Source organism: Sinocyclocheilus grahami, unplaced genomic scaffold (assembly GCF_001515645.1).
Source record: "Sinocyclocheilus grahami isolate Dianchi unplaced genomic scaffold, SAMN03320097.WGS_v1.1 scaffold419.1, whole genome shotgun sequence".
Classification (NCBI taxonomy): domain Eukaryota; kingdom Metazoa; phylum Chordata; class Actinopteri; order Cypriniformes; family Cyprinidae; genus Sinocyclocheilus; species Sinocyclocheilus grahami.
The window spans coordinates 1,371,639-1,395,143 of NW_015505598.1; the positions used below are offsets into that span (position 1 = coordinate 1,371,639).

A 23,505-nucleotide genomic window follows, 5' to 3' on the forward strand; every position below is an offset into this window, starting at 1 on the left:
GCAAAATGTGAATCTCCCTAAAGTGTCTCCTCGTAACCTACCGTTGATGATATACAGACCCAGGCTTCGACAGAGCTGCTCTCTCTGTCTCTCTCTCTCTCTCTCTCTCTCTCTCTCTCTCTCTCTGTGTGTCTCTGTCTTCACTCTCTCTCTCTCTCTCTCTCTCTGTCTTCACTCGCACCATCGGTGCTCGGGCCCTAATAATAGTAATTATAAATATTGTCCGATCCTAACAAACCATACATCAATGGAAAGCTATTTATTCAGCTTTCAGATGATGCATAAATCTACATTTCAAGAAATTGACCCTTATGACTGGTTTTGTACTCCCGGGTCACATCTGCTTTGGTAAATCTAGGTGCATTTCTAAATTCTTTTGTGAACCTTAAGCAAAATTTCAAAAATGTAATAAATGTTTGCTGAATTAAGGAGATTGCAAATACCATTTTCCAAGACAAAAACATAATTTGCATGGTTTTGGATGTTTTATGTACATGCATTTTATCATGTGTTTCAAGCAAATCATTTTTCAAATATTTTGGTAGATAAAGTACTTTTTCGTTTTGCAGCGTGACGTTAAACTTTTTTAAACCTACTTTTATAATTATTAATTTATGCATGACTTTATATTCATTGAAAGAGTACATGCAATATTTTTTAAGGTAAAGCAGTGAGCAGTTATTGCACAAACCTTTTGTCTATTTTTCCTTGCTTTTTACACAACCATTATTTTCTATAACCCTGTGAATCAAAAAGCCTTCCAGTCTGTCTTGGGAATTTGAAGGGGGAAAAAAACAAAAGGTGAATAGTCCAAAAGCCTCTCTATTCCTGACAAGGTCACAGTGCTCTCCATTAAAAGCTTACCAGCAGAGCACAGCCTCAACCGTTCCCAAAGACACCTCCAGCTCAGGTGACAAGCTCCTCAAATCCCCTTAAACTGGAGCAAGCATGCTTTACAGATACGATGCATTCATGACATGATGCATTGATAAAATGAATGCACGTCTCTTTATTTGCAATTTTAAACCTCTCGATCTAAGGACCATTATAACTCAAGAGCGTCTATTTCTGCTCGCTCTGTTGCTCCTGATTGTGGAGTAGTGCACCAGGGGCTCTGGGATTGTATTGTGATACCGGCTCTGCGTCCTATGCTTTACCCTGTCTCGCTCCCATAAGGCTTTTCAGGAACGGGGGGGGGGTCTGTGTTCAGCAGAGCCTCTCTTTGCATGTTCAGGAGTAAAGTGAGCACTATAGCTGGGCTTGTCTTGAATAGTGGAGTGACACCAGCAGGTCAAGGTGGAGTATGACCCTCCTAAAGCAGCCCTTCCTCTCACGTTTCAGATGGCCTTGCTGTGCTCCGCAAACCTCAGTCTATAGCCTATGCTCCAGTCTGAAACATAAGACAAGCTGAATTTTCTTTATGCCTTTTTCAGCTTCATTGATATATATTCCAGCGGTTCTTGGGTAGGATGAGAGAGAGAGAGGTGTCCAGCAGCTCCAAAAACTATATGAATGTGTTTTTGTTCTCTTTCTTTGCAATAAATGACACTAGCATTGATACCCTGAAAAAAGGGTCGTACTTTATATTAGGTGGCCTTAACTACTATGTACTTACATTTAAATTAGTACAATTGAATTAGTTTTTGTTTACATAATATATGTGTATAGGCCTATTTATTATGTATATATAAATACAGACACATGCATGTATTTATTTAAGAAATATATGCTATGTGTATATATTAAATATATTTTATATAACGTAAATATAAAAAAAAATACATACTGTATATATATATATATATATACATAATACACAGTACATATACATATATTATGTAAACAAAAACTTTTAGCAATTTTAAACCTCTCGATCTAAGGACCATTATAACTCAAGAGCGTCTATTTCTGCTCGCTCTGTTGCTCCTGATTGTGGAGTAGTGCACCAGGGGCTCTGGGATTGTATTGTGATACCGGCTCTGCGTCCTATGCTTTACCCTGTCTCGCTCCCATAAGGCTTTTCAGGAACGGGGGGGTCGGTGTTCAGCAGAGCCTCTCTTTGCATGTTCAGGAGTAAAGTGAGCACTATAGCTGGGCTTGTCTTGAATAGTGGAGTGACACCAGCAGGTCAAGGTGGAGTATGACCCTCCTAAAGCAGCCCTTCCTCTCACGTTTCAGATGGCCTTGCTGTGCTCCGCAAACCTCAGTCTATAGCCTATGCTCCAGTCTGAAACATAAGACAAGCTGAATTTTCTTTATGCCTTTTTCAGCTTCATTGATATATATTCCAGCGGTTCTTGGGTAGGATGAGAGAGAGAGAGGTGTCCAGCAGCTCCAAAAACTATATGAATGTGTTTTTGTTCTCTTTCTTTGCAATAAATGACACTAGCATTGATACCCTGAAAAAAGGGTCGTACTTTATATTAGGTGGCCTTAACTACTATGTACTTACATTTAAATTAGTACAATTGAATTAGTTTTTGTTTACATAATATATGTGTATAGGCCTATTTATTATGTATATATAAATACAGACACATGCATGTATTTATTTAAGAAATATATGCTATGTGTATATATTAAATATATTTTATATAACGTAAATATAAAAAAAAATACATACTGTATATATATATATATATATACATAATACACAGTACATATACATATATTATGTAAACAAAAACTTTTATTTTGGATGCGATTAATTGCGATTAATTGTTTGACAGCACTAATTTAAATGAATCATTTGATATGATGCACTTATTGTGTACATACTGCACATGTTTTTATATTTAAAAAATGCCTGCATGTAATTACATTTATAATTACACTGTTGACCCATCCCTTACACCTTAACCCACCTTTAACCACCCCATACCACCAAACCTGTCCCTAACCTCACCCGTACCCCGCCTCAATAGCAGCACGTGTTGTGCAATACAATATGAACACAATAAGTACATTGTACTTATTTGTTGATGCAAGAACATAGTAGTGAAGGTCACCTAATATAAAGAGGGACCTAAAAAGTTGTGGGAACAATGTCTAGTTTTCTTGTGATTATAATGTTATTTAAAGGTTACAAACTGTTTCTTAAAACATTCTACTAACTTCAACCAAAATATAACGTTATTTGAACATATTTTTAATGTTCTACGAATGTTAAAATCTCCAGTGTTCTTGTAGTGATTAGAACGGTATTTAAAGCTTACAATGTTCAAGTACAAATAACATCATAATAACATTTTGAAAATGTTGTTCTCTCAATGTAATAAGAATATTCATCAAGTACAAATAACATCATAAGGACGTGCCGAGAATTTCTCTCAACATTATGAGGACGTATATCAAATATTAATGCAGCCGTAATAAGTTGAGTACATTATTTCAGGATTCTTTGATGAATAGAAAGATCCAAAGAGCAGCATTTATCTGAAATAAAAAGCTTTTGTAACATTATACACTCTAGCATTCAAAAACTTGGAGTCAGTCTATTTTTTTAGGAAAGACTATATAAATTAATACTTTTGTTTATCCAGGATGCTTTAAATTGACCAAAAGTGATGATAAAGACATTTATAAAGTTACAAAAAAATTCTATTTCAGATAAATGCTGTTCTTCTGAACTTTCAAAGAAACCTGAAAAAAATTCTACTCAACTGTTTTCAACATAATAATAATCAGAAATGTTTTTTGAGCAGCAAATCAGCACATTAGAATGATTTCTGAAGATCATGTGACGGGAGTAATGATGCTGAAAATTTAGCTGTGAAATCACAGGAATAAATTACATTTTGAAATATATTCAAATAGAAAACAGTTATTTTAAATAGTAAAATATTTCACAATTTTACTGTTTTTGCTGTATTTTGGATCAAATAAATGCAGGCTTGGTGAGAATTCTTAGAATTATTTAAAAAACATTTAAAAAATCATGCTGTTAAAAACTTTTGGCTGGTAGTGTACTTTATTTGGAGCCATTGTATTTAAGGTTAGTGTCAGTTCACACAGAATGCATTTTTGTGTTCCACTATGCTGCTTTATAACAGCTTTTCCTATGTAAACAACATGCGCTAGACTGACATCTTTGACCGTTGTGCTACATCTTGCTCATAAGCACCTCACTTTTTAAGACACTCTGTTTTAAGAAGCCGTTTCTGTGAATGACCCCTAACACATCACACACACACACACACACACACACACACACACACTCACAAGCACACTCATTCACAAACACACACACGCATACACACACTCACTCACTCACAAACGCTCACGCACACACACACACACACACACACACACACACATGCACACATTCACAAACACACACACTCACACACACACTCACTCACTCACGCACACACACACACACACACTCACAAACACTCATTCACACTCACACTCACACACACACACACACGCACACATTCACAAACACACACACACTCACACACACACTCACTCACTCACGCACACACACACACACACACTCACAAACACTCATTCACACTCACACTCACACACACACACACACAGAACTAAGCCCGTCATGGTCGCTGGCTGCCAGTAGCCTTCATTTTACCTCAAAAGCAGCTTCATTAGATAAGCCATTTCCCTCCAGAAAACAGCTGAGTCTAAAGTGAGCTCCTGAGATTATTACTGCTCTTTCGGACAAAAGCTTTTTTGGAGTGACACCAAACAGATTGGAATGAGACTCTGATTTCCTGACTGAGGCTGTTATATTCAGCTGGTCTCAGCGAACACTCTAGAATCCAGCATCACCCGTCACTAACTATTCGAGAATGAAAGCGTGAGGAGTTTTGATTCAAGTGATCAGTCTATATGGGGGTGTTATATCGATGAAAGCTGTGAGCTTGGCACCTGTCCATCCCTTAGTGTGCTATCTAGAGTGACTTGAACAATGATAAGAAGCCTATGTCAGTCAGAGAGGAAAATTATCTACCCCCTTTTGTGGTCTTGATAAAGACTTTTTGATTTAGAATGCAAGTAAAACTGCTTTTTAAAATATGTTTGTACACAACTGATGATTAAATGATAAAGTGCTCTTTAACAGACATCTGAAAGCCGTACTGTACTATGAATCGTGGCCCTCTTTTAATACTGTATATTTTAAGTGACCTAAAGGCATACATGATAGGGTTTGGTGAAAACAAACTTGCATGTTGTTTATTGCACATTTATGAGAATTGAAAATGGGAACTTTAAAACTGAACTTTAAAATGGGGTCTTCTTGAAAAAAATAGTTTTTGTCGTGTGGAACATTTTTGTTTTATTTTCATTTTTAAGGTTAGTTTTTGTAATTTGTGTTCAAGTGGGCAATTGATGTTGATGAAACCAATTGATGAAAACCAGTCAAATATGCAAATATAACTGACATCAAAAACTTGTCATGACATTGATTTGATGTAAATTGAAAGTCAAACATGGCCTACACATACATTAAACCAATTTCAGAGTCAGATTACCTTCCTATTGTCACCCAATTACCACTGGAAGAAATTGCCATCCAAACTGAATTTAAAATGATGTTACAGCATCTTGATCAAGTGTTGAATAATATTTGACATCAAATTGATATCAAGGTGCCCACTGGGCTGTAGCGGTGTAATCAATGTTTTCTGAAGTGATACAATCACTTTATATGATGAATAGACTGATAAATTAAAACATTGATCAATTCATGTATACAGAGACAAAATCAAATATGGTGACAAACCAGTAACATCAAACTTCATTGGTTCTTGCACGTCATTGAGTTCACACCATGACACAAGCACAATGGCATTTAATGTTAGTTGATATATTGCCATATCTAATGTGGATCTATACACAAGTTTATCAATGATTTGAGTGTCTTTCTCTTTTTCTTGTCAGTACTGTTTTTATTTAGCATGCAATTTAACTCTTTTCCCGTTTTTGAAAAACGTTGCCAGCCAATGCCAGCATTTTTGTTGATTTTTACAAAAATTTCATGGCCCCTGGAATATTTTGTTGTATGAATATCTGAACATGCAATACACCAAAATAAAGAGGAAATCCTATACTTTTAAACAACAACAACAACAACAACAAAAATCAGTTTTATTCTAGCTTCAAGCATTCTTTTTAAAATCAACACTTGGGTAGGTTTCGTAAAAATGCAACATTTTAAGCAAAAAGCTGAGAAATCAAATTTTTATCAAATACTACATCTGAATCATATTCAGTACGATGATCAAAGCAAAGATGCAGTAGATGACTTCCATCAGCACTCCCAAAGCTTGCACAGTCCTTTACCTCTTCCTGGATCCACATTTCACTCGGTAGCATTACGCAGTTCTCATTTATATCGGGTTAGTGTTGATGGCCGCATTACATTTCATATGCATCTGCTTACATATGAGATCACTCGTTTCTGTGTCTTCCTCGTCTGTGTTTTTGATCGGGACATTCTAGACTCATTCAGGAGAAGCGTAATAGAGCCCCTCCGAGAGTATAACAGTGAAAACATGGAAAATTCCATGTTTGGCGGGGAAAGAGTTAAATGTGACTGACATTGATCAATTGCAATTAAACAAATCCTTCTTTCGCCACCTTTTATACATTAAGGTTGAACGAATTACAAGGTGATGTTTGGTCCAGTAAATTCTTATTCACTCTTTCTCTACAGACAGAAAATGGGGATGATCTTTGAACGCGCTCTCTTCATAACTGTAATAGCACTGAGTTTTATAACCCTGTGTGACACCATCAAGCCCACTCAGAGGCCAAAGTACCAGTACACCAAGAAACCCCCCCGAGAGGTGGTCCAAACCACTGTATATGTCGGCAAGCCTACAGTCACAGCACGGATTGTGGACTACACCAAAACCAGAGAGCGCTTCTCTGCGCACGTCACAGAGAGCACTACAGTTCCTGCTGACAGCTATGTAGACTACCCTACAGACACCACCGCATCTCCCACCACGGCCAAAGACAATTACACACTAGACTACAATGAATGCTACTTCAACTTCTGTGAGTGCTGCCCTCCAGAGAAAGGCCCACAAGGCTTCAAAGGAGATATAGGACTGGCAGGTCAGCTGAGTGAAGTCATACATTCTGTAATAATAAAACAGGGCCAGATTTACTAAACAGAGCAAATTAGTGTGAGACCGATGGGAGTGGAAGGTTCTGCGGGTGATCTACTGATAGATGCCATCAGCTCATGTCAAGCCACCTTTATTTATATAGCGCTTTTAACAATATAGATTGCGTCAAAGCAGCTTTACAGTATTGAACAGGAAAATAGTGTGCAATAATGCAAAACTCCATTCATCATTGATTCAGTTATGTTTCAGTGAGCTCATATGCATATTGACCAAAGCAATCTACCAAGAACATTGCAAATTAGTGTAGGGTCGCAAACAAGCAGAGACAATGATAATCGGGTGCTTGTAATGAAGATAAAAGACATTAAATCTCTCAAGATCTCAGTAGAGGAGGATTAAACAACTCCACAAACAGCACTACCATCTTCACTTATTACCAACCAGATTGACTTTCTGTCAGGCATCTACAGAAGTTTTTTTTATTGAGAAATCCAACGGTTGTTTCATTTGAGTCACCACAATTGTGATTAGTGTTAGTCATTTATTGGGCTTTGCTGGCTGCTATTCATGGTGCGTTTATATATTATGTTGCTCTATGGGTATTCTATAAGGTCAGCCGCAAAAGTAACTGTGCCCATGCCTTTCCATCGCTAATGTTTCACTGCATGTCTTTAGTAAATCCGGACAGTAGACTTTTAATTATAAAGAGGGTTTGCTTTGGTACAGGTTGTTAGTAAATCTGGCCCTTAGAGTGTTATTTACTGTAGGTATGTGGGGGGAAACCTGGCTTCTGTCATGTTGTTTAATGCCATATTGTAGGCCCAACTGGAGAAAAAGGAGCACCTGGACCCAAAGGTATGCCGGGCCCAATAGGGCCAAAGGGCTTTTCAGGATCTAAAGGGGATAAAGGTACATACTTGAGCAGGAGATTATATATGGACATTATCCTGGTTATTTTAAAATGTGACCTTTCTGATAACATGCATGTTTGAGATTTCGTATTGTATTCAACAGGAGAGAAAGGTGATCAAGGAAACATAGGACTGACTGGGTCTCCAGGCATCCAGGGAAAGGCTGGAATGAAAGGTGAACACAGTTAACCATTGGGTCCCTGCAAATTTGTATACCCAATAAAGATGAATAAATGCAATATATTTGTACTAAACAGGTGAGCTGGGTATTAAAGGTGAGAAGGGTGCAGCTGGACTGCCAGGATTCAAAGGTTCGAAAGGAGAAAAAGGAGATCCAAATTTGAATGTGTCAAAAGGTGATCAGGGAGAGACAGGCAAAGATGGACCACCGGGACCCCAAGGCATGACTGGTGAAAAGGGTGAAAAGGGTGATAGAGGAGAGTGCGGTTTACTTGGTGACAGTGGCCAGAAAGGTGAGCTAGGTGATCCTGGACCACCAGGTGTGCATGGAGACCCTGGTTCATCTGGGCAACACGGCATGCACGGGACTCCAGGAATCGCCGGAGAACGCGGGGAACCAGGAGTTCCTGGAGCAAAGGGCGAGCCAGGAGCACGGGGACAGCCAGGAGTCAAAAGTATGAGAGGTCTGAGGGGAATGAAGGGTGACCGTGGCCCCCAAGGGAACCGTGGAGACCGAGGCCTACGGGGACTGAAGGGCTCAATGGGTCAAAGTGGATCGAGAGCACGGTCTGCTTTCAGCGTCGGCTTATATCCAAGCAAGTCTTTTCCCCCATCTGGATTTCCAGTTCGCTTCGACAAGGTCTTCTACAATGGAGAAAACCATTATGACGTAGTCACGAGCAAATTCAACTGCACCTACTCAGGAGTTTACGTGTTCTCCTACCAGATCACGGTGAGAAACAAGCCGCTGCGTGCTTCTCTGGTGGTGAATGGAGTGCGTAAGGTACGTTCGAGAGACACCCTACAGGGTCAAGACATTGACCAGGCATCCAATCTAGTGATCCTGAAGCTGGATGTGGGAGACGAGGTGTGGGTAGAGACGCTGAGAGACTGGAACGGTGTCTACTCCAGCAGCGAGGATGACAGCACCTTCTCTGGGTTCTTGCTCTATCCTGACTAACACCTTCTTCATGGCTAGATCTCGAACTGAACTTGAATGTATGACCAATTACAGTAGATGTAGTGTTTTCATCATAGAGAGACAGAAGTGTAACGTTTAAATGAGTATTAAAATGAGTATGCCATTTCGTTAACCACATCAGATAGGCTAATCTGATTTCAAAGTTAAATTTGGACACAAAAAAAAACAAACAAACATCGAAACTACATATTCACAAAATTGTCATACAGTGCACGGTATGTGTTGTGAGAGCACTGTGCATCTCTTTTTATGGACTGTTTTGAACATTCAGTACGTGTTAAAACTTTCTGATAAAGTTAAAGGAAATAATTGTTTTAATTAGATGACAAGTCTTTTTAAAATTATTTTGCTTTTTGGTATGCAGTCTTTATTTAACACTCAAATATCAAACAGTTTGACAAAAAAAAAGTGTGATTTGAATCATTCTGACAATGTTTTCGTCATGTGCCATTTAAGCTTCTTGCTGATTGGTTACATATCAATGAGCCTCTACGACATATAGACAGGTATATTGAATTTTCCACTCAACACATTATTTTTCAAAGAGGCATCATTCCATAAACAGTTCATTACTCATAAGGTCAACAGAACAAACATAAATCATCAAATCATATGTTATGTATTGTATGAAATACAAACCACAATGTAGGCTTTGGGTTGATGGGTTTCTGAGCACTAAAGTAATAAAATCAAGCAAAAAATATCACTTTGATTAATGCTCCACTTTCCTCACAACAAAGTGAACATGTACAATGTCTGCAAACAAAATTATGGTAGCACTTTAAGGACCAATTCTCACTATTAACAAGAATACTAGCATTTTGGCTGTTTATTAGTACTTTTCACAAGTGCGCCTGCCCATCCGGTCCTGATGGTTAATGGTAAACGATCTTGGCTTGCTGGCCTTAATGGAGGCTCGAACACTATTAGTTAATAGTGAGAACTGGACCTTAAAATAAAGTATGACCAAAACCACATTTAAATCTGAATCTTGCTTTAATGCAGCGTCATCAGGAACCTGGCTGATGGCTTTATAAGACTCAAAAATGACCTAAAAACAAAGCTTTTTGGAACACAAAGACAAAAATGAAGTTTGATATGTCCCAATTTTAAGTCCTGTTCCAAAGGCTAATGGGCTATTTAAGGCAAAACGAGGAAGCTCGTTTGATTTTTGAAACAGAGGGATAAAAATTAAATATCGTAGCCACTTACATTATGAGGCCTCAGGTCCAGATCCAGAATTCTCACTTTGCCTTTGCAGGTACAGTATAGTATATGTCCCAGCATCTTGTTTTCCAACCTGATGTTATGTGTGTGTTGGAGGACGAGGCAGGTGCCAGCCAAGTGGTGTTTTCATGATGTAGTATCCTATGATAAGGCCTTTCCCATTTACATGCAGCTGGGTGTTACACCCTACAAAACAATGTACTGTGTCCAGGCACAGTCACCAACTGGGGAGTGTTCAGTTCGCCTGATATAAAACATTTAATTGTTGCACTCAGTGTAAATCGAGATCGTTTGTGTCGCCAATTTACAATTTACTACTACGACACTGAAAGCTAACCTCTATTGCTCCAGGACTGTTGAAAGTGACAGGTCAGTATGATTGTATGTTATGTTACTAAAGGTGTAGCTGGTGTCTACAAGAGCACCCATCATCCTGGCAGAAAAACCAGTACAACAAAGAAATTCAGCTTTTAGCGCCTGGGTGTTACACCCTACAAAACAATGTACTGTGTCCAGGCACAGTCACCAACTGGGGAGTGTTCAGTTCGCCTGATATAAAACATTTAATTGTTGCACTCAGTGTAAATCGAGATCGTTTGTGTCGCCAATTTACAATTTACTACTACGACACTGAAAGCTAACCTCTATTGCTCCAGGACTGTTGAAAGTGACAGGTCAGTATGATTGTATGTTATGTTACTAAAGGTGTAGCTGGTGTCTACAAGAGCACCCATCCTCCTGGCAGAAAAACCAGTACAACAAAGAAATTCAGCTTTTAGCGCATATGTGAGCCTGGAGCACAAAAGCAGTGTTAAGTCGCTGGGGGATATTTGTAGCAATAGCCAACAATACATTGTATGGGTCAACATTATAGATTTCTCTTTTATGCCAAAAATCATTAGGATATTAAGTAAAGATCGTGTTCCATGAAGATATTTTGTAAATTTCCTACCGTAAATATATCAAAACTTAATGTTTGATTAGTAATATGCATTGCTAAGAACTTCATTTGAACAACTTTAAAGATGATTTTCTCAATATTTAGATTTTTTTGCACCCTCAGATTCCAGCTTTTCAAATAGTTGTATCTCAGCCAAATATTGTCCTATCCTAACAAAATTAACACATGTTGACAAACTCAAAAAATGTACACTTATGACTGGTTTTGTGGTCCAGGGTCACATATAATCAACGTGCTATAATAGAAACTACATATCACAATTTGCAGTAATAAACCTGTTCTGCAACGCTTACTAGGTGGTAATGCTGGGCTGTGGGACAAATTCATATCACCTGTTACTCGGATGAAAACCATCTTTTCTAAACTGCAAAATGAAAGAAAGCAAATAAAATGTCCACTTTACCGCGCGAGTTTACTGACAGTAAATCTCTGGTTTACATTGTGCACTGTGTTATGATGAAAGCATTCGTGAGAGTGCAGAAGTTAAGATGCAATGACAAAATCATTGCTTTTACGTGCTCAAAAGACATGACTGTGATCGGCTACAATGCTCAGAGCTGCAAAGTGTTATGCAATGGGAGTAGATCTAAATGTACATCTGTTCATGGTTATTTAATCTTGGCAGCTGTAGTAGTAAAAAAAAAAACTCCTACTTGTAACACTGATTTCATACGCAAAAATGCTACCCAATCATAGGAGTGGCTGTTTACATTTAAGTCTTAAAGGAGACATGTCTCTTTAAATCAGTAAAGAAAACTGACTTTTATTTTTTATATATTTTTGGTATTTTGGTGCTGATGTATTAATAGTATCTTAATAATTTGACAGAGGACGGAAAGCTGCTGCTTGTGTGAACAGCAGATGCAGTACATTTACCAGAAAGAGTCCACACATTAAACTTACCAAGTTTTTACCAAGCCTTTTTTTTACTTTTTTTTTTTACCAAAACTCATTTTAATATTTGGTGGAAACAAATTAAACACCAGTGCTTTCAGTAGATCATTTTATTTATAACCATTTAAATAGCATACTTCTGGCTTCATACCCAGATCATTTAGATAACTAAATGAGGTTACAATATGTTCGTAATGGGATACCACATACCACAGCAAAACTGTAACTTTGCATGCATAAGCGATATTTTTCATAGGACAAAAGGTCAAAAAGTATGTTTAAAATAATTAACTCACTAAATCATAAAATCATTTTTTCTTTCATACTGTAACAGCATTTCTTCAAAGTTAAATATGAAGAAAATAAATATATGATTATACATTTTTAAATAGATTAATTTGTTACACTGAGTGAATTCTTGTTTACTAATGCGCTGGTGTCCATTAAACCACAAGCTCATCTGTAGCATAACTACTGTTCATCACAGCATGCCTTAACAAATCCTAGCATAACAATAACCAGAGTAAAGATCACTTCACACCGGATTCTGAGTGACTCAACTATACTATTAATAGAGCAGCTATATAAATCCAACCCACACAGGTTCTGTCCTAATTTTTAATTCTCAATTCAAAAGACCACTAATGCCAATAATAGTGGCCAGAAAACTTAAGGACGCCGAGTTGAAACTCTTAAGTTGAGGCAAAACTGAAATAAATTGTGTGTACTAATAAGTTATGTATTCTCATATTTCAGTGAGTTGCATAAAGCAATAAAATCAGTGCAAGAAACAATAAATTTAAATAATTTATAATTAATACCCACCATCTGTCTAAATTCACACTCTTCTTGTCCAATTAAAAATGAACGGAAAGGAGGTCAAGAAGAGAATCTATATTATTACATCACAGCGAATCTCATGAAAACATTCCCAGGCCATATTTCACCCCAAAATCAATAGCTTATCAAATGCTTATTTTTTGAGACTAATGATGACAGTTTTTTTTTTGGCATTGTAACATTATTTTCAAAACAGCATAAAACATTTCTCTTTTTCTTTGTAGTTCTGGTTCTCAGTAGTGATTTTCACTGGATTCTCAGTAATGCAATACAATGTTTAACATTTATATTTACACAAATGAAATGCAGTGCAGCCAATACCACCATGATGACATATAAATACATTATAATATCAAGTATTGTTTTTTGCTTTTTTTTGCCACAAAAAATCATAATGGTCCTAAAACTAGAATTCAAATTCTCATCTTAATATTTGTTTCAATTTTGGAGTAAGATCTAAACCTATGACCGCTGATCACCCTATAAAGAACCGAAGTGTGAATGTATTCAGAGACCATCACTGACCTGCAGACAGAAGAAATGCGGGGAGAATCGCCAGGTGTTGGCAGTCTGTGCCCAGTTAAGTTAGGAGCTATCCAGCAAACTTCTGCGGCTGTAATGGAGGAGGCAGGCTGTCGCCGCCTATGTTGTCTGAGTCAATAGTGAATGCTGTAGAGATGTGTGTCTGTACAGGAGTCCCTTCCAGCATGCCCAGCACTGAGAGCTCCTGGCCTTCGCTCCATTCGATGAGGTCTGTTTCCAGAGGCCGCGTCTCCTCGGCTCTCCTCGGCTCCAGCTGTGGTTCTGCCATGCAGCGCTCCTCTCTAAAGCCGGATGAAGCGGCTTTGGGACCCGGCGGAGACGATGCACCGGACATGTAGAGCTCAAAGTCTTCATGACTCAGGTTCAGCGACTGCCCATCAAGCTTCTCGATGAACGCCACGGAGCAGCACTGCAACCGGAAGGAGTTCAGAGATGAGCGGCCTGATTAAAGAGCAGCCTTAGTGCTGCGTTCGACACTATAGATCATGACATACTCATAGATCGATTACAAAACTATACAGGTATTCAAGGGCAGGCTTTAAGATGGTCTAGATCCTACCTGTCCGATTGCTACCACTTTATTTTTTTAAACGGGGAATCATCTCAATTATCACCAGTAAAGTATGGAGTGCCACAAGGATCTGTCCAAGGTCCTCTGCTATTTTCGATATACATGTTGCCCCTTGGTAATATTATTAGAAATATATAATAGAACCATATAATAATTGCTGTTAATAGTGTTCATCGTCTGTTAGATTATGTCTTTAATTGATTTTTCCGTACATTTCTGCCATATGTACATTAACTGACAATAGCTTGATAAGCTACTACTAAATATTGTAGAAACGTAATTTTCTGTAAAGTTGCTTTGCAACGATTTGTATCGTGAAAAGCGCTATACAAATAAACCTGAATTGAATTAAAGAGCCAATCAAGATCCTACATTACATTTATTCATTTAGTCTCCTAGATTGTATTTCTATAGCGTGAAAGTATGAATTTACGAATGAACCACTTATTTTAAAATCTTCCCGATCTACGGACATTTGTCATGACATCGGCTTCAAACTTAAAAATGCACAAGATATCTTTTGTTAACTCTACAATAAGTAAATCCACTTAACTGGCTAATAGAAATATACAGAGCTACCGCGAAAACAGAAGTTCAAACACAACACTTGTTTCTCTGACGCATAAAGTCTATAAGCAACTATTTTCTTGAGATAAAAGTTTCCGGAAAATTCTTTTAGTAGTTGTGTTAGTTATTTGTCTATCTTTTTGTAAAAAAAAATAAAAATAATAATACATATCACATGTGTGTCTTCTTGGTAATAGAGGCATCTCACAAATCCTCCAAACTGGTCAGCTGACAAACTTCCTCCATTTAACATCATTTTTATATATTCAACAATCCTCCTTGATTGTTCTTTGCAGTTAGAGTGATAGTCCTTAGCTGGTGCCCCGAAATAAAACAAGCAAGAAGTCACAAAATAAATCTGGTGCACCCTATGAAGAACTGCACAACTTAAGTGCATAAAAAGTCTTGTATGCACCGCATAGAAACAGATAAAGTCGATTTTGTTTCTGAAGACTATACTTAACGCTCTAGAGTGTTTTTTTCTTGTCTTGCATGACATCTCTTTGCTCTTCTGGTCTGTAAATGTGGCTCGGGTCCCTCTGTAAATGTTCACCTGTGGGATTTTTTTACCTGTCTAGCAGGTGAAAATGGTGCGTCTGATCACTTACTAAAATACCAGCACACTTCACCTCAAAAACACATGATCTGAGGAATCATTTATGTCTGGAGCACAAATGCTTGCAGGATGACACAAACTGAAGTTTAACACCTAGATGTTTCCGCACATCACTAAGAGTACTAGTATACTAGTAATGACTGACATAGGTATGACTGAGATGACTGACATGGAGTGCTGTGGATTTAATCCAGGCTCCTGTAAATCATATAGTAACCACCAAATCTGAAAGTACTTTGGGTCTTTGCTAATACCACACCGAAAGCATGAGGTGAAAGTGAATCCTTACCAGGTTGGTGAAGTAATAGCCGTCCTCTCCGCTCATGAGGCGGCTGGGGTTGCAGAAGCGGGTGATGTACTGGATGTTGGAGTGCAATCGAGGTGGGTTGGCCTTCAGCACGATGTAGACGAGAGTGGGCAGAAAGTCATCAGCCGAGGCGGCGGCTTTCTTACTGCCCTGGACGGCAGTCATGATGTGTTTACTACACCTGGTGACACACGCCAACTTCTCCTTGGGAACCTTTTTAGAGTCCAAGTCAATCAGGTCTATTAAAAAAAACATTTATATGATGCATGATTCATCAGTGAGGATCTTTTAACAACAAAATGCTTGATTTCATAAACTGGTATCAAAGCGTAATGCATTTCTCTACCTCTTAAAAGACATTAAGTGTTTAGTTTTACTCAGAAACGACAAATTATGGAAGTGAATGTTTCTAAAGAAGTCTCTTCTGCTCATCAAGGATGCATTTATTTGATCAAAAATACAGAAAAAAACAGTAATCTTGCAAAATGTTATTACAATATAAAATAATGGTTTCTATTTGAATATCCTTTAAAATATAATTTATTTCTGTGATGCGCAGCTGAATTTCCATCATCATTACTCCAGTATAAAGCGTCACATGATCTTCAGAAATCATTCTAATATGCTGATTTATTATTAGAGTTATCAATATTGTGCTGCACAATATGTTTTGGAAACTGCGATACTTTTTTCAGGATTCTTTGATGAATAAAAAGTTAAAAAGTACAGCATTTATTCAAAATATAAATCTTTTCTAACAATATAAATCTTTGCTATCACTTCTTATCAATTTAACACATCCTCGCTGAATAAAAGTTTTAATTGCTTTAAAAGAAAAAGAAAGAATAAAAATGTAAACTCCTGTAAAAAACATAAAAAATCATTCTGATCCCAAACTTTTGACTGGTAGTGTATATCTCAAAGCAAAAAGGCACAGCACAGTTGAATTATTGCTTTAATGTTTTGAATAATGTAGCAATGTGTGTGCATATCGATTATTGTATGACAGCTGCAAATGTGTCTCACCAAATCAGATAATAGCACCAATATTGTCTGTTTTATGAAGCAAGTGTTATCCTAAGTTCACTATACACTGCTCGTCTCAGCTGTGAGTGTATAATGCCGCACAGATGTGTCTGTACCTGTTATGGCTCTCTCCACACTGTCTGATACTTTAGGGATCTGCTCGTCTACTGGAGCACACAGCATCTCAATGGACACCCAGTGCAAAGCCCTGAAAACACACACACAGACACAGACACGGACACGGACACGGACACGGACACGGACACGGACACACACACCCACACACCCACACAGACACACACACACACACATACACGGACACAGACACACACACACACACATACACGGACACAGACACACACACACACACATACACGGACACAGACACACACACACACACATACACGGACACAGACACACACACACACACATACACGGACACAGACACACACACACACACATACACGGACACAGACACACACACACACACATACACGGACACAGACACACACACACACACATACACGGACACAGACACACACACACACACATACACGGACACAGACACACACACACACACATACACGGACACAGACACACACACACACACATACACGGACACAGACACACACACACACACATACACGGACACAGACACACACACACACACATACACGGACACAGACACACACACACACACACACACACACACACACACATACACGGACACAGACACACACACAAAGTGTTATGCCGTTTTTATTCTTCACATTTCAACTCACTTGACTTGACAGACTCGTTCAGCACACCTGATTCTCTTCTGGACGGCCAGGTCTTTCTTCTCATCGTCTGTGTTGTCAGGGCAGAAGAGCTGCTTACACAGACGGCCCATCACATACCGCTCCACCTCATCCATCACCGTCTCCATCACATCTGGAGAGCCTGACTCACAGTTACACACACAACCGTCAGACTCAGAAACCTGGCAAATTATCTGTTTTTATGAGACAAGCACTGTAACACTATGGCACAAACACTGCCATGCTGAGAGGACACAATCACTGGCATGTGTCAATAGCAACAGAGGTGTATGTATTTCATTTAGACAAAATCCCCTGCACATGCATAACAATAGTCTAAGTGTGCAGCTCAGTTTTCTGCAACCACTGAGCATCACAAGCCAAAATATGAACCTTTCATAACCCATAATAGGGGCACTATAATAACTGGAAAAAATTGAAAATGATTCTTTATGACGAATATTTAAAAAGTCAAACATGGCACTTCCTGGCAAAAGGTTGCCAACCCTTATATAGTTAATTCAATAGTTAGTTATTTATTTATGTTTTAACGGCATATCAGCAACAATGGCTATAATCACGGCAACGGCAACAATATCATTTCAATGCATCATTTACAATCAAATAACATTTTCTTAAGAAACAATCACTATACAAAAAACGAATAGTACTAATAAAAGTAATATACAATCAGTGATAAAATTCTAAAATTCCTCTGGGAGAGACTTTCCTTGAAAATATCTTTTAATATATTTTCTGAGTAAAGTATCATTTAAAATGCAACATTCTATTCAAATATGTTTTATACTTGTTTTCTTACACAAGTCACAAACAGGTTTCTCTTCTCCTCTCAGTAAATATGAATGAGCAATTCGACATCTTGTATATACGACCTGATCATATCTATTTTCAAAACTGTGATTACTTTTTTATTTTACATTTATTACTGGATTCTTTGAATATGCATTCATTCCATTCAATTTAGTTAGTTCAAGAAATCTTATAAAATAAATGAATAGGTCTTTCTGATTTATTATTTACAGAAAACAACATGAAAACAACAAACAATGTGGGTTTGCATGTCGTACCTTTTAAGTTGTTCTGTAGGTATTCTGACATGTTTTGATAGAAATCCTGCACCGAGTCGGAGAAATCTTCACCACCTGCAGCCACCTACAGCGCAAGCAGAAAGAAAACTTTTAGGTAATAAGACATAGTTGTGCAAACTGTGATCTAGTACAACATTTGGCCTTTATTGCTTCCAAAGCATGGATGCTGGAACATATCAGCATACTTGTTCATCACCTTTTTGTGTGCAATATTTTCAACGAAGGCATGGCACTGTTTAAAAATGTCATATCCGGGTCTCTGGAAGGTCTTCAGGAAGTCAATGAAGTGCTGTGTCACGTGATCACGGCTGAGCGAGGCGCTCTGGCTCACGGCGGTCTTTGGAGCGCCTGCATCTGCGTGAGAACAAGAGCGAGATGGTCATGTGTGCAAACTCCATGTCACATGACTGCAAGTGCTGGAATTGATGAAATTCTCTGTTTTCTGAGACGGAGCCTCTTCACTATGGGCACGCTGTGTGTTCTGGAGGATTCTGGTCGTGAAGGCGCCTCCTCACGGCTGCTGGCAGACGCTGCTTCCTCCTCTCTCTGGAGCCTGACAGACACACAGCACTACAGCAGCTGACCACAGGAGAGTGAAACCATCATTCATCGTCCAGTCTCTCACCTCTCGGCCAGCGCTCTGTCGTCCTCGATCTGCTTGGCTCGGGTGCACTGGTTCTCCTGACGCCAGCATTTGGAGCAGAGGCCCTGCCAGACGGCGTTACCGTAGAAACCGCATCCTCTCTTACACATCAGGTCAGACTGCTGGACGCTGAAGCCCCTGCGCACCCCCTGAGCGTTCATCCTGCACTGAAGCAAACCCCAAAACAGACAAATCCCAGCCGATGCATCATTACAAACGTGACACTGGAGCACAAACCCAGTCATAAGGGTCAGCTTTTTGAAATTGAGATGTATGCATCAGCTGAAAGCTGAATAAATAGCTTTGCATCACTAGAATATGGAAATACTTTTTATTGCACCTTCTGATCAAACTTTGTTTGTTCTCAGTTTTGTAGCACAAGACGTCTAAAGATTCTTAAATCAAGATCTACTTGAGAAGCACAAGGACAAAAGAAAAAAGGCAAGTTAATCAAAATGAAGTGAGTTTATGACTAAAACAAAAATATCTTCCAGTGGGCTCAGAAAAATCATCTTAATTTCAAAGGGAAAACAAGCTTTCATTCCCCACTGATGGATATTTGCTCTTGCTTTAAGCATAAACTCACTTACGTTTGTTCAATGTTCTCAGAAAACAAGACTTGCATCTTAAGTAAATATATCTTGATCTAAAGATAGATATTTGTACTGGAAAACTTTTTTTTTTTTGCAGGGCATGCAACATTTAAAGCCACGCCTGTATGAATTTAAGACTTTCTGATCCGATTTAAGACCCTTTTATGGTCTTACATTTGTGAAAGGTTGAATTAAGACCTTTTTAAAACCCTCAGAAACCCTGTTAGGGATTGCACTCACAACTAAATACTTCAGAGCTGAGCATTACCAGAAAAACAACAGCAACACTTGACCCTCTAACACTTGCACTCTCTATTCTATTTCTATTCTATCTGCTTGTTTTCTTTTTATTTATTATATAAAAAAGCTCTTGTGTACTGCATTAAGCTAACTGAGACTTATCACAGCTCTTCCATATTATTGCTCTTTTGTTGATTTTGATTGCTTCTAACAACTAGCAACACACAGGTTCATAAACAAGCGGTAATAATAATAATAACAATAACGCTCTGTCTTACGTGTCAGACTCGTCTGAACAGATGTGAACACTGAAATCAGCTTTAGCTAGATATATATTACACACACGAGCTTAAAAGATCACGAAACCAGTTTCCTGTCATTGATGTTTTGATCAAATTTATCTGTTGTTGACGGAAATCCCTTCACCACAGGAAGCGATGCCAGCGTGTGTGACGCACTTCCTGCGCGCCGCTCGCCAAAATAAAAGTCTGATATAAAATAAAAGTCAATCTACTCATATGTTGTTCAATATTATCCACCTTATATTGCAACTATAGGTGAATAACTACAAGACTTGTCCTGACCAAATATCCACACTTCTAGTATGACTCTCCCATGTCTGATAAAAGTCAAAGCACATGTTAAGCACTCATTATCATGAACATCTCTCAGGAGCAGCATTTGGGGCTGAGTGTGTCCCGCAGATTATGTGTGCAGTGGCCAGGAGCACTGTTTTAACATAAGCTGAAGACAAGGTGGACGATGATGCCGTCTTGGCAACAAAACAGAAAGAAATGGCCATATTTGTGGGCAAAATATAATTGAAATATGTGCTAAATATATGTTGCAAACAGGGAAGCTCAATTAAATATATGTTTGAAATAGGAAATATATTTAGTTTCAAACCTTATATTTCTGGGGCAAGAAAATGCATTTTCTTGGACTGAAATATATAGAGGTCAAAATGCATGCTTTAAAAAATATTCTATATTTAAAATATATTTTCCAAAATATACACACACACACAAAAAGGCCAAAAATATGCTGGTAGAAAATATATGTAGATAAATATATTTCAACAAATATATATATATTTTTAGCCGTATTTTAAAATATGCATTTTTTTCAGTATGGGCAGCCATGTGTATATCATTACTGAATTGGATTAAATCCTACATAGCACTTGAGCACAAACTGAAATACAAAGACTAATGTGTTAAATCGCTATGAAACCAGTTTTGTCTGTATATGCCTCCACACTCAGATCTCTCGTTCCCAGCATGCTTTGCTTCTGACGGTTACAGGAGAGTACAAATGTTCAAATTAAGTGTTTAACAGTCTGTTAGTGCTTAATGTTGTATTATTCTGAAATGTAAAGTGCTTCTGGTGTGTGTAAGTTTGAGTAGAGGCTGTGTTCAGGAAGACGATTGACCAAACACTGTTCAATTATATGTTACTTTATTTAAAAACCAATGGCTGTGCACTAAATGTTTAGTATGAGCGACTATGCTTATGCTACAGTAAACTATCGCTATATTTTAAAATATGAAACATGCATGTCATAAATGATTGTTAAACAAAACATAAGACATTTATATTTCAATATATGTATATACTGCATGAGTAAATATGTCCAATAAGTACATACAAGTACATATGTTCAATATCATATATAATCTTGTGACTTGAACGAGAAAGATGAGTTAATCTGTGCCTCTGTTTGATCAGCCTCAGCTGTATCTGTACTTGTGTTTAAGCTCTGGTGCCTTCACCTCAACACTGAAGAAGAAACAAACACAATATCTAAGATGCTGAATCATGGCTGCATCTTTAGTCATTATGCAGCACAAATGCACATTTTAAGACTAGCTTAGAACATATGTTTCACATATTTTCAGTTACGTGTCCTGATAATAGCTCATAATTAGCTCATAGTCATTATTTTTTTCAAATGATTTATTATGTTAATAATTTGTTACTTACTGTTATGAATTACAAGATGTTACAGTCAATAACAATATAATACTTTGTGTAAAAAGTGTCTTAAATAGCTCAAAATCGTGATTTCTTGTTGTCCGGAATGAGTCAGTGTAATCAAAACATTTTATTGTACTTTTCTTTTTGTAATATTTCATTCATTTGATTTATAAAAGCCCTAAATACTAATTTACTTAATTCTACAACATGAAATTGTTTAAAAGTGACTTTTTTCTTATAAAAATGTGTCTATAAATCTTGCGTCAACTCTGTTACCGTCCTATATTTTGCCGTTAAATTGGTGGATTTTATTGTTTATTATATATTTATTGTTTAAAGTTCTTAAACCAAGAGTTATTTTGAAGAACGCCAACGCTGTTACCACAATATCAAAAGAAAAAACATCATTTATTACTGATCACAAATTGGGTTATTTAAAGGTATTTTAATCATGATTTCATTAGTGCCATGTGCTCTTAGCATTTATGCTCAAGTGGAGTTGTTGGCAAAAATACAATAAAATGGTGAACTCTGTTACCGTCAAACTCTGTTACCAAGGTAGAGTAACAATGCTGACAACAGTGTAACAGAACTGACAGTCCACCGGATAATTCTCTCAATTCTGTTACTTAAAGGGTCAACTCTGTTTATGAACTATTTTCACAAAAAAACTATACAATTGTTGTTTAAAATCTCATAAACATTATTGAGATATGATGCACCCTTATAATATTTCAACAACATTTCTCTCTTTTTTGTTTTTACTGGATATTGTATATAATACATTTTCAGATTAAACATATTTGCTCCAAGTGGACAATTCTGTGAAGACATAGTTTTTTTTGTTTTTTTTTAGGTATGCATAGGTGAAAAATGATCTGAGATTTTAAATGTTGGAATGTAAGGACTGTTTGTCTAATGAAAGAAGAAGGATTTTTCCTTTTATGATTTATTGTTATTTCTACACATTGCCTAATTTGTCCGTAACAGAGTTGACAAACAATACCATAAAGACATCTGTTTTTTCATTAAAAGTAAAAAAAAGGAAGTAACTTGTGTTTGGCAAGCACTGAATTATTCAAATTCGTATCGTCTGAGTATGCAGGGTTACAGCTTATGAGAATTCTCAGCTCGAGTCCGACTGGACACCGTGTCTCTTTTTATGTTTGTTAAATTCAAGTTTCTGTTTTTTTAAAGGAACGACCAAGCGGCAGCGGCAGACAGTGAGTTGAGCATTATGTTTGATCAATTTAGCCTTCTCAAACCAACACGACTTGCCTAAAATAAACAGACATAAAACACTTCATGCATTTCACAGTATTAATCTAAACATTTAACCCAGATAAATGAGCGCTGTTAGGCGCATATCCAATAGCTTGTGCGGAGAGTGGAAGCTAAAGTGCGCTTTGCAGGACACG

The 23,505-nt window shown here is 37.6% G+C and overlaps 1 protein-coding gene and 1 pseudogene across 1 annotated transcript; one reads left to right on the top strand and one right to left on the bottom strand.

Moving 5' to 3' along the window:
• Window positions 1-6,638: 6,638 nt before the first annotated feature.
• Window positions 6,639-9,162, top strand: LOC107551238 (inner ear-specific collagen-like). The gene is made up of 4 exons (XM_016232777.1): window positions 6,639-7,086; window positions 7,920-8,009; window positions 8,115-8,186; window positions 8,269-9,162. Exons 1-4 carry the CDS (start codon window positions 6,639-6,641, stop codon window positions 9,150-9,152), a joined length of 1,494 nt encoding a protein of 497 aa, XP_016088263.1. The 3' UTR covers window positions 9,153-9,162.
• Window positions 9,163-12,334: 3,172 nt separating this feature from the next.
• LOC107551301 (rab5 GDP/GTP exchange factor-like) lies at window positions 12,335-20,556 on the bottom strand (annotated as a pseudogene).
• Window positions 20,557-23,505: the final 2,949 nt, after the last annotated feature.

Excerpts from the sequence above, each read along its gene's own strand:
- LOC107551238 (XM_016232777.1), top strand. The coding sequence starts at position 6,639 with ATGTTTGGTCCAGTAAATTCTTATTCACTCTTTCTCTACAGACAGAAA. Across the intron at positions 7,087-7,919 it reads AGGAGATATAGGACTGGCAG|GCCCAACTGGAGAAAAAGGA; the intron begins GTCAGCTGAGTG and ends GCCATATTGTAG. Across the intron at positions 8,010-8,114 it reads AGGATCTAAAGGGGATAAAG|GAGAGAAAGGTGATCAAGGA; the intron begins GTACATACTTGA and ends TGTATTCAACAG.